The sequence below is a fragment of the Odocoileus virginianus genome, chromosome 10, assembly GCF_023699985.2.
Source record: "Odocoileus virginianus isolate 20LAN1187 ecotype Illinois chromosome 10, Ovbor_1.2, whole genome shotgun sequence".
NCBI lineage: Eukaryota > Metazoa > Chordata > Mammalia > Artiodactyla > Cervidae > Odocoileus > Odocoileus virginianus.
Genome location: NC_069683.1, coordinates 32,807,634 through 32,820,086, shown reverse-complemented (window position 1 = coordinate 32,820,086; position 12,453 = coordinate 32,807,634). Strand labels below are relative to the sequence as shown.

General features: G+C 44.7%; 1 protein-coding gene across 4 annotated transcripts in view; it reads left to right on the top strand.

Annotated features, from left to right (window-relative positions):
* The window catches only part of DENND2B (DENN domain containing 2B), a 163,003-nt gene that overhangs the window by 100,801 nt on the left and 49,749 nt on the right, over positions 1 to 12,453 (top strand). For all 4 annotated transcript variants that reach the window (XM_020870839.2, XM_020870841.2, XM_020870838.2 and 1 more), the window contains one exon: positions 1,033 to 1,137. In XM_020870839.2, coding sequence (XP_020726498.2) covers positions 1,058 to 1,137 — 80 coding nt within the window. In that variant the 5' untranslated portion in view covers positions 1,033 to 1,057. The remainder of the gene's footprint in view (positions 1 to 1,032; positions 1,138 to 12,453) is intronic.

The window sequence follows — 12,453 nt, the reverse complement described above, 5'->3', positions numbered from 1 at the left end:
ACCCCATGAATCACAGCACGCCAGGCCTCCCTGTCCATCACCAACTCCCGGAGTTTACTCAAACGCATGTCCATCGAGTCGGTGATGCCATTCAACCATCTCATCCTCTGTTGTCCCCTTCTCCTCCTGCCCTCAATCTTTCCCAGCATCAGGGTCTTTTCCAGTGAGTCAACTCTTCGCATGAGGTGGCCAAAGTATTGGAGTTTCAGCTTCAGCATGGTACATATACAACACTTTTCACTTTGTAGTGCTTAAATACTTTAAAGCATGTTAATTTTATTTTAATGGGTGTTAAAAATATGATAGCTCATAATTTTATGGTGTTGACTCAGGTGTCATTTTATTAGGATGTTCTTCCCTGACCATCCTATTTAAAATGGCACGTCTTCTTTCCTTTTCCTCTACCTTGCTTCATTCTTCCTTCCTACCACTTACCACTCTACATATTATACCCAAGCATACACTTACATATCACACATGTGAGATGTGCCTGCTTATTGTCTGTTTCCCTCTGCTAGGATGTAAGATCCCCGAGAGCAGAGACTTGGGTTTATTCTTTGTTGATGGCAGTGTCCAGGAAATGGGTACACAGTAAATATTTGTCAGTGATTAATTGTTTAGAATGAAGTTAAGAACAGTATGTCAGTTTCAAGTTGATTCAAGAAAAAGAATGAATAAATGATTGTACAGGAAGTATACAAATATGGCAAAATTCATAGGGGCTGTATGGCATGCCATAAAGTTGGGAAACTGACTTCAGTAATGAGAAGAAACTGGATGGGAATGGAGTTTTAAAAATCATTTTCTGTGAAGTGAGAAGTTATTTGTCAGCTCACAGACTTTTCCCCAACCCAGATCAGGGAAGCCTTGAGGCCCACAAGCTGTAACAGACGAAATTAAATATATGTGGGAAAGTGGTTTCCGCTCCCACCACAGAAACCCTGCTGGCAGTTCTGGAGGTCATCTGGGAATGTTTGAGGTGCTTTGGGCTACCCATGGAAACTTGGCTGATTGGTCTTGTCTTCTTCACAGGGCTCTGTGTTTGCAGAGAGCAGAAATGACCATGACTGCCAACAAGAATTCCAGCATCACCCACGGAGCTGGAGGCACTAAGGCCCCTCGGGGGACTCTGAGCAGGTGAGTTGGGGAGCATTGCTTGGGGGAGTGGAGCTCCGTGGAGGATAGCATCAAAGGACACCTAATGCCCTGTGTCCTGGATAGGACTCCTGCCAAGCGTGTGTGGTTATCCTCATGATTCTGACAGTCATCCAGGTGAATCATCTGGGCCAAACTTTTTTTTTTTTTTTTAATTTTTTTTTATTAGTTGGAGGCTAATTACTTTACATCATTACAGTAGTTTTTGTTATACATTGAAATGAATTAGCCATGGATTTACATGTATTCCCCATCCCGGTCCCCCCTCCCACCTCCCTCTCCACCCGATCCCTCTGGGTCTTCCCAGTGCACTAGGCCCGAGCACTTGTCTCATGTACCCAACCTGGGCTGGTGATCTGTTTCACCCTAGATAATATACATGTTTCAATGCTGTTCTCTTGAAACATCCCACTCTCGCCTTCTCCCAGAGTCCACAAGTCTGTTCTATACATCTGAGTCTCTTTTTCTGTTTTGCATATAGGGTTATCGTTACCATCTTTCTAAATTCCATATATATGTGTTAGTATACTGTAATGGTCTTTATCTTTCTGGCTTACTTCACTCTGTATAATGGGCTCCAGTTTCATCCATCTCATTAGAACTGATTCAAATGAATTCTTTTTAATGGCTGAGTAATATTCCATGGTGTATATGTACCACAGCTTCCTCATCCATTCGTCTGCTGATGGGCATCTGGGTTGCTTCCATGCCCTGGCTATTATAAACAGTGCTGCGATGAACATTGGGGTGCATGTGTCTCTTTCAGATCTGGTTTCCTTGGTGTGTATGCCCAGAAGTGGGATTGCTGGGTCATATGGCAGTTCTATTTCCAGCTTTTTAAGAAATCTCCACACTGTTTTCCATAGTGGCTGTACTAATTTGCATTCCCACCAACAGTGTAAGAGGGTTCCCTTTTCTCCACACCCTCTCCAGCATTTATTGCTTGTAGACTTTTGGATAGCAGCCATCCTGACTGGCGTATAATGGTACCTCATTGTGGTTTTGATTTGCATTTCTCTGATAATGAGTGATGTTGAGCATCTTTTCATGTGTTTGTTAGCCATCTGTATGTCTTCCTTGGAGAAATGTCTGTTGAGTTCTTTGGATCTGGGCCAAACTTTAACCACTGACCAAACAGTGAGATCTCAGGGCATTTTCTTATGCCCTCTAAAATTTTGCTTCCTCATCTGTAAAATAGTAATAGTACCTATCTCCCAGGTTTTCCTTGAGGATTAAATGAGATGATAATGTCAGTGCTTAGCATAGTGCCTAGCAAAAAAACCACTTATTAAATATTAGCTCTGTCTCTGCCTTGGGATAGAAGCTCCCAGCGCTGACAAGTAAAGGTACAGCTGTCACCAGGGCTTCTCAGGTCTTGGCCTAGGCTAGATGCTGATTTCCTTGAAGAACCTTTTACTAAAGCCACATACCTTTCATAGCCCCTTCATCTGAATCTCAGCTGGATGGGTTTGGCTTTGGAACCTCAGCTGCTGGAATGGGTAGCTATGAGAAAGACGCTCATCTTAGATGGGGATGGGGCTCGTGGCCTCCTGGAGGGTGGGCCCATGCTCTGCCAAACTGAGTCCGGTGGAGTGGTGCGCACTCAGGTCTGCCCAGAGATTGTGGTAGATGTTTGGTTCATTCAGAGGTTGGGTCCAGGTATGGTTGGTAGAGAGGGGCACAGGCTGTAGCCCCTGGGGAGTGGCTGGAGTTGAAGGAGGCAAGAGGAATTATGTACACCATACGTGCAGAGTTTGGTCCCAGTGGAAATGGTCTGGATGGACTGTACCAACTAAATGGAAACTGGTAGGTTCTGACATGTTCAATACATAAGAGTTTGGGGTTTAGATAGACAAATTGACTCTGCTCTGTAGCAACAAGAGCAGTAAGGACACCCTCTGCCCACACACTCTCTCTAACCTGGACTAGTGTTGCTGGCATACTTGCTTCCCTGAACGGGGTGAGGCTGAGGATGGCAGGGACCAGCAACCTCATGGGTAAAACTGATAGAAAAACTGAACTCTCCCAGGGCATGTTGGTGGCTGAGGCAGAAACAGGTCTGGGGCTTAGACTTTTTGTCCCCTGTAATCTGCTTCTTGGGAGCCATTGGTGGGCTCTGCCCAGTCAGGGGGCATTTCTCCCTCTGCAGTGTGAATGTGAGTTGGCAGGTAGAGACTGGCAGTGAAGGTCCCCGTCTTTTTTATATGAGACTGTAGGGGTGAAATAAGCATTATTTGTGATTTTACTGTTTTATTCTTAAGTTAAAAGAAATAGCATACTTAGAACCTGAACTAGAAGTTACGTATCCAGCAGCCCTCAGCTCCTTTAAGTATTTGTTTCTTCTTCTAATTTCTGCTGCGTGGGTGGGGTGGGAGATGCATTGTTTACATAAAGTCACGAAGCAGAATCTGAACTGCTGACAGGCACCCTAGTTTCTATTTGGAGTACAGCCCTACCTGTTTTATACATCTTTAGAAATCCCTCTTCCTTTAGCTTCTCAGCATGCTTGCCGTCGTAACATGATGGATGGTACTTGTATATATCTGAGTCTCTGATGTGCCTAAAAAAAGCATTTCTCCCTTCTGAGTCTTCCCTTCCCTTCCTTCCTGCCACATTTCCGCTTCCCTCCCCACTTTGCTCGGTTTTTGGCGTGGAGTCACAGACCCTGTCTCAGCGGCTGAGCTGGGTTGTAGTTGTTACATCACAGCCGTCGTCTGGCGGTGTCATCTGGTGGCTGCCTCCGCCCGCAGCCACATCTGGGGCTGTGCTTTGGGCTGAGTAGGGCAGTAAGTCTCCAGTTCATTTAGGAAGTTGTCAGGGAACCCTGGAGGCTCTCCTTCTAGGTGCCAGGCTCCGTGGTGGGCACCGAGGGACACAAAGGGAGGATCCATTTTCTTTTTTTCAGGGCATTGACAGTTTGGATCGATGATGTTGGCACCCAGATTTCTTAGTCGGGCCTTCTAATAGACATTTGCCTGGGACCTGGGGCCCTTTAATCATTGCCCATGCAGGAGTGCCAGTGAGAAAAGACTTCCCAGGTGTGACTGGAACTTTGGTTGGGGAGTGCAGGGGTGCTGGGGCCTTGGAAAGCTGGGCCTTGGAGCCCTGGCGGCTTTGGGGATCTCTGTCCGCATCATCCACATGGAGGCAAAGGGACCTGATGACACAGAGAAGCCTTTGTATCTAACTTTGGGGCATGGAAAACTGGTGGGGAAGGGCAGATAGTACCCTGAGGAAGTGCCGAGATATGTATTTTCAAGGCTGTATCCTTAATTTGAATAAGACCTCACTTGGTGCCACCACTGAGCTAGTTTGGGTTAAAAATCCTAGATTCCATTGCATGTTTAACTTCTTATGGGTGTTTTGCTAGTTTATTATCTTCCTTTTCCTTTATAGCCCATTCTTGATTTGGTAGGATATGTAGGAGGAGGAAATCAACCTCTCATTTGACCACCAGAGTTCTGTTCTTTGCTATGTTTGGGTCTCCTGGAGCAAGCTTCCCTTTCTCTTTGTTAGTGAGGCCAGAGGGGCGTGATGCTTCACCCTTAGCTGCTTTCCCTCTCCATAGGCTGCTCCCCCTCCAACTTATTTAGATTTGGCTGCATCCATTTCTGGGGGCGGGAGGTGAGATTCTCAAAGCTCCTCTGAATTCTAGGGGTCAGGCTTTATGATGTTGGTACTGATGACCTGGGTGAGACGAAGCAGCTCAGTGACTTGCAGACAAAAAGGCGTTGTATTGAGACCTAGTTTAGCCATCTCGATGGGGTAAACTTTGCCACTTGGTGCTCTCAGGAGATTTCACTTGTGCTGTAAGACTTGGCGGGCAGCAGGGGCTGTTCTCAGAAGATTTGTCTTGCCTGCTGATTTCCTCAACAGCTTCTTCACTGTGAAACTCCAGCGTGCGGGTCATTGTGACTTAAATATACAAGCTATTGGTATTGTCTTTTAGGAACCTTGCCTCTGGATGTATGTGTGGGAAACTTGGGTGCCTATAGAAGTATAGATTTCTTGGGGTCAAGGACTTTGACTTCTTTCTGTCTCCTCCAAGCCTGGAACAATACCCGGTATCCAGAAGACTGTTTGTTGACCAGTTGTCTAGATGGCTGTGAGATCAGTCTCATAGAGCATAGGCTACGTGCTATTTGAGTCCTTATAGTTCTTTCATAATAGGTCTTACTAACTTAGTTTTTAAAAATTTATTTATTTTAAATTGCTTTACATTATTGTGTTGATTTCTGCTGTATATCAACATAAATCAGCCATAGGTATACATAAGTCCCCCCACTTCTTGAAATTCCTTCCCACACCCCACCCTATTCCACCCCTGAGGTCATCACAGAGAACTGGATTTGCACTCCCTGCGTCATACAGCAAACTTCCACTGCTTATCTAATTTTACATGTGGTGATGTGTATGTTTCAATGCTCCTCTCTCAATTCGTCCCACCCTATCCTTCCCCTCTGTGTCCACAAGTCTGTTCTCTATGTCTGTGTCTCCATTGCTGCCCTGCAAATAGGTTCATCTGTACCACCTTTCTAGATTCCATATATATGTGTTAATATACGATATTTGTTTTCCTCTTTCTGACTTAACGTCACTCTGTATAGTAGACTCTAGGTTCATCCACCTTATTAGAACTGAGTCAAATGCATTCCTTTTTATGGCTGAGTAATAGGGCTTCCCACTCCCCAGGTTGGTAGGTGCCCAGTATCCTACTGGAGACCAGTGGAGAAATAACTCCAGGAAGAATGAAGAGATGGAGCCAAAGGAAAACAACATGCAGTTGTGGATGTGACTGGTGATCAAAGTAAAGTCTGATGCTGTAAAGAGCAATATTGCATAGGAACCTGGAATGTTAGGGCCATGAATCAAGGCAAATTGGAAATGGTCAAACAGGAGATGGCAAGAGTGAGCATTGACATGTTGGGAATCAGCTAACTAAAATGGACTGGAATGGGTGAATATAACTCAGATGACCATTATATCTACTCTTGGGCAAGAATCCCTTAGAAGAAATGGAGTAGCCATCATAGTCAACAAAAGAGTCTGAAATGCAGTACTTGGATGCAATCTCAAAAATGACAGAATGATCTCTGTTCGTTCCAAGGCAAACCATTCAATATCACAGTAATCCGAGTCTGTGCCCCACTCAGTAATGCTGAAGAAGTTGAAGTTGAATGATTCTATGAAGACCTACAAGACCTTCTAGAACTAACACCAAAAAAGATGGCCTTTTCATTATAGGGGACTGGAATGCAAAAGTAGGAAGTCAAGAAGCTCCTGGAGTAACAGGCAAATTTGGTCTTGGAGTACAGAATGAAGCAGGTCAAAGGCTAACAGTTTTGCTAAGAGAACACACTGATCATAACAAACCCTCTCTTCCAACAAAACAAGAGAAGACTCTACACATGGATGATGTGTAGATTGACCATCACCAGATGGTCAATATTGAAATCAGATTGATTATAGTCTTTGTAGCCAAAGATGGAGAAGCTCTATACAGTCAGCGAAAACAAGACTTGGAGCTGACTGTGGCTCAGATCATGAACTCCTTATTGACAAATTCAGACTTAAGTTGAAGAAAGTAGGGAAAACCTCTAGACCAGTCAGGTATGACCTAAATCAAATCCTTTATGATTATACAGTGGAAGTGGCAAATAGATTCAAGGGATCAGATCTGATAGACAGAGTGCCTGATGAACTGTGGATGGAGGTTTGTGACGTTGTACAGGAGGCAGTGATCAAGACCATCCCCAAGAAAAAGAAATGCAAAAAGGCAAAATGGTTGTCTGAGGAGGCCTTACAAGTAGCTGTGAAGAGAAGAGAAGTGAGAGGCTAAGGAGAAAAGGAAAGATATACCCATTTGAATGTAGAGTTCCTAAGAATAGCAAGGAGAGATAAGAAAGCCTTCCTCAATGATCAATTAAAAGAAATAGAGGAAAACAGTAGAATGGGAAAGACTAGAGACCTCTTCAAGAAAATTAGAGATACCAAGGGAACATTTCATGCAAAGATGGGCCCAATAAAGGACAGAAATGGCATGGAACTAAAAGAAGCAGAAAATATTAAGAGGTGGCAAGAATACACAGAAGAACTATACAAAAAAGATCTCATGACCCAGATAATCATGATGGTGTGATCACTCATCTAGAGCCAGACATCCTGGAATGCAAAGTCAAGTGGGCCTTAGGAAGCATCACTACAAACAAAGCTAGTGGAAGTGATGGAATTCCAGTTGAGCTATTTCAAATCCTAAAAGATGATGCTGTGAAAGTGCTGCACTCAATATGCCAGCAAATTTGGACAACTCAGCAGTGGTCACAGGACTGGAAAAGTCAGTTTTCATTCCAGTCCCAAAGAAAGGCAATGCCAAAGAATGTTCAAACTACCACACAATTGCACTCATCTCACATGCTGACAAAGTGATGTTCAAAATTCTCCAAGTCAGGCTTCAACAGTGTGTGAACTGTGAACCTCCATATGTACAAGCTGGATTTAGAAAAGGCAGAGAAATCAGAAATCAAATTGCCAACATCTGTTGGATCATTGAAAAAGCAAGAGAGTTCCAGAAAAATATCTACTTCTGCTTCATTGACTATGCCAAAGCCTTCGACTGTGTGGATCACAACAAACTGTGGAAAATTCTTAAAGAGATGGGAATACCAGACCGCCTGACCTGCCTCCTGAGAAATCTGTATGCAGGTCAAGAAGCAACAATTAGAACTGGACATGGAACAACAGACTGATTCCAAATCAGGAAAGGAGTATGTCAAGGCTGTATATTGTCACCCTGCTTATTTAACTTATATGCAGAGTACATCATGTGAAATGCCGGGCTGGAGGAAGCACAAGCTGGAATCAAGATTGCTGGGAGAAATATCAGTAACCTCAGATATGTAGATGACACCACCCTTATGGCAGAAAGTGAAGAAAAACTAAAGAGCCTCTTGTTGAAATTGAAAGAGGAGAGTGAGAAAGTTGACTTAAAACTCAAGATTCAAAAAACTAAGATCATGGCAACCGGTCCTATCACTTCATGGCAGATATATGGGTAAACAATGGAAAGAGTGAGAGACTTTATTTTTTTGGGCTCCAAAATCACTGCAGATGGTGATTGCAGCCATGAAATTTAAATAAACTTGCTCCTTGGAAGAAAAGTTATGACCAACTTAGCATATTAAAAAGCAGAGACATTACTTTGCCAACAAAGATCTGTCTAGTCAAAGCTTTGGTTTTTCTAGTAGTCATGTGTGGATGTGAGAGTTGGACTATAAAGAAATCTGAGCACTGAAGAATTGATGCTTTTGAACTGTGGTGTTGGAGAAGACTCTTGAGAGTCCCTTGAACTGCAAGGAAATCCAACCAGTCCATCGTCAAAGAAATCAGTCCTGAATATTCATTGGAAGGACTGATGCTGAAGCTGAATTCCAACACTTTGGCTACCTGATGCGAAGAACTGACTCATTTCAAAAGACCCTGATGCTGGGAAAGATTGAAGGCAGGAGGAGAAGGGGACGACAGAGGATGAGATGGTTGGATGGCATCACTGACGCGATGGACATGAGTTTGAGTCAGCTACTGGAGTTGGTGATGGACATGGAGGCCTGGTGTGCTGCAATCCATGGGGTTGCAAAGAGTCAGACACGACTGAGCGACTGAACTGAACTGAATAGGGCTTCCCCGGTGGCCCTAGTGGTAAAGAACCTGCCTACAAATGCAGGAGACATAAGAGACTTGGGTTCAACCCCTCAGTCAGGAACATCCCCTGGAGGAGAGCATGGCAACCCACTCCAGTATTCTTGCCTGGAGAATCCCAATGACAGATGAACCTGGCAACCTGCAGTCCATAGCGTTGCAAAGAGTCAGACATGACTGAAGCAACTTAGCATGCACACACCCACAATCAGAGTAGGAGGGCTAAGTGTGTGTTCTCCCCCTTATTAGTTTTGTATCCTTGGGGAGTCCCTCCTCTTCTCTATGTCTGTTGCCCAAACTATCAAACAAGTAGGTGACTAGTGTAGGCCTTGTTAACTTTGGATTCCCTTTCCATTCCGTCCACTGACTCTGAGAAAGAGAGAAGAAAAGGAACCTTAGAGCTGATTTGATCTCAACCACTTGTTTGATAGTTTGGGCAACAAACCCAGAGAAGAGGAGGTACTCCCCAAGGATACAAAGCTAATGGGAAGAATGCGTGCCTCGCTCTCCTGCTCCTTCTGTTATTTTATTGTACCACTACATTCATCTCCCTGTAAATACAACTAGGCTCTCCCTGCTCAAAAACTACTGTCAACTATGACACCATCAAACTTGACCTGGTTGGAAAGGCTCTCCTTAGAAGCCCTGATTTTCCTTTCTGCTTTTATCCTTCACTGTGCTGCTACATGAACCTGACAATTCTGCTAGTCTGGATACAGATGTTATTTCCTGCAGGGCTTTTCCTGACCACTCGGCTTGGAAGGATTTCCCTCCCCATCTGTATTCATTCTTAGAACCCTTGGTTCAGAGCCTCCCAGTGGCACTTTTAGTACCTCCTAAGGTGAATAAGTGGATTTTTCCCGGTGAGATTGCTAAGGAAAATGGTTCTTAAGAGTCTTAGAAGCTTTATTATTTAGAGGATCTGCTTGACTCACCCTTAAGATCCTTAGAAGGCCTTTTGTTTCTAAGAGTCAATGAGGCTGGGATTTCCCAGGCAGTCCAGTGGTTAAGACTTCACCTTCCAATGCAGGAAGTATGGGTTCAGTCGCTGATCAGGGAGGTAAAATCCCACATGCCTCACCACTAAAAAGCCAAAACATTAAAAAAAAAGAGAGAGAGAGAAACAATATTTTAACAAATTCAATAAAGACTTTAAAAATGGTCCACAGGGAAAAACAAAAAGATTCAATGAGGCAGCACTTTAAATATTTTTTAGGTCTTGACAAAGGATCTTGCAGTCCCACTCTAGACTTTTTTCTGAAGATTTATTGAGGGATAATTAAAGTATTATAAACTATCCAATTTAAAGTTTTCAGTTTGATGAGTTTACAGACACACACACGGGGTGTAACTGTCACCACAGTCTGGAAGCCATTTCCTAATTTGAGAATTTTTTATTGCCTAGAGAGATAGAGACTGAAACAAGTTTTATTTTCTAATTCTGAAAGCCCTTTGTCATTTATGTTTCCTTTAAATTTTGCTGGAAAACTGAACAGTTCCTGTTGGGCTCATCTCTTTTCTCTTTTACTAGTGACAGTTAGAAGGAGTCAAATGACACCTTCAGCACTCTGCCTGGAAATGTCTTTGGCAAGTTCATCTCATTTATTTTCCATGTTACCACAGGTGACAGAATTACCAAACTTTTCAACATTATGAGGGTCCCCTTATCTCCAGCTTCTAACATTTTCTTTTTTTTGCCTTAACCACCCCCAGCAGCCATGCCTCAGTCCCACAGTCAATGTTTTAGGTGTTTGTTTCAACAGCGCTCCACTTCTCAGTACCAAAATCCGTGCCAGTTGTCTACCGCCGCATAACAACCCCAAATTTCATAGTGTCAAACAGCCATTTTATTATGCCCACAGACTCTGTAGATTAGCTGGTTTCAGACAGTGACTGCAGGCACGGCTGCTGCTGCTCACGATGTCTGGGACCTCAGCTGGAGAGACTTCAAGGCTTAGGGCGACTCAGAGGCTAGGGGCTGGTGTCTCCTAGAGTCGTCTGATCTCACATGTCTGGGGGGTTGATGCTGCCTGTTGCTGGGACCCCAGCTGGGATTGTCAGTCAGAACACCCTCTCCACATGGCCTGGGGTTCCTCACAGCCTGGGAGACTGGAACCAGAAGCTGTTGGTTTCCTGGGGCCTGGGCCTGAAAAATGGCACAGATTCATTTCTACCATATTCTACTGGTCAAGCAATCTCAGAGCCCAGATTCAAGATTAGGGGTCGTTTTGGCAGCAGGCATGTCATTTGGGTGCCGTGTTTTAAAATCATCACAAGTATCTTTAGCAGGGTTTCCTGGAACTACATTTTTCTCCCTCCTGGCTTTGGATGGTGCCTGGTTCTGCTTTATTTGGCAGTTCCATTTTTGCTGGACTAGAGCTTTGGGGATGTTCCCATAAGTCATCATTTTTCACCTGTCTCAGAGATGGCTATGTCTGGTGAATACTCTCTATTTAATACTGCTGCTTCACAGAGGACTGGAGATTGGTTCCCTCCCAGAGAAGAGCTCGCCATTCCTCTTTGTGCTTCCATAGAAATCAGCCAAGTGACAGGCAGATAGATGTACTTCCTGGAGGTGGAAAGGTGACTCAGTTTCTTTTCAGATACTGTTCTGCTTACCCTGACAAACCGAGGCTGACTTAGGAGTCTCTGTGTGTGATGGTCCAGGTGTAGCCCCACTTGGAGGATGAGGCTGTCCTGGACCCTCTGGCGGGCTTCCAGCCATTTGAGATGAAGCTGCTTTGTGAGCAGGATGCTCAAGATTTGAGTGTCAGCCTCTTTCTAACTTCTGTCCCAGAGTGAGCTGTCAGTTACTGAGGTGAGCCCCTGCTCTGGCCTGGGGAACAAACTTCTCGACTTGGAGATAGGACTCTGGCAGACCTCCTCCCTATTCTCCTCTGGGTACCCCAGAATATGTCTTGGGGGAGTGCAGTGAGCATGCCATCTCCAGAGCTGGGGCGGTCACGTAGTGATGGGAGCCCACTGATGCCCACTGAGCCAACATGGCCCACTTTAGTTGAGCAGCCCTGGGGTGGGGGTTGACCAACTCCAAGGCACTTTTATTTGGGAGCAGGTTAGACACCTGCTTAGTAGGGACTAGGCATAGTGGAAGCTGGGCCCTGAGTAACCTTCACCGGCAGACAGGCTCAAATCATGGTACCCACAGCACATCTCAGTACCTCTGAGGCTATTTCCTGGACTCCAGGAACCTTCTCCAACTGGCCCCAACTTGGTCCTCTTCCTGATACTAATACTTCAGGAGCTCTGTGGCCAGAGCATGCTGAGTTGAGAACAGTCTTATCGTCAAGGACTAAAGACAGCCTTCCCTCCCAAAAAGTCCCTGGGTGACCTTGACAGTATATGTGGTGTTCCTTGTCATGAATGCTTCCTGCTATGTTACTGGAGAATGACCCAGGTCACTAACCCAAGGGCTGGGTCATATTCTTATGAAAACGGCGCCAGAGGGAAGGGCACGTATTTTGCACTTTAACTCTCGCTTTCTGTCTGTGCCTGTGTGTCCATGTACACACACACACACACACACACACACACACGTTGCTTTCTCTTTAAGTTTGTTTCTTATTCGCTACCTTAGTTGATGCC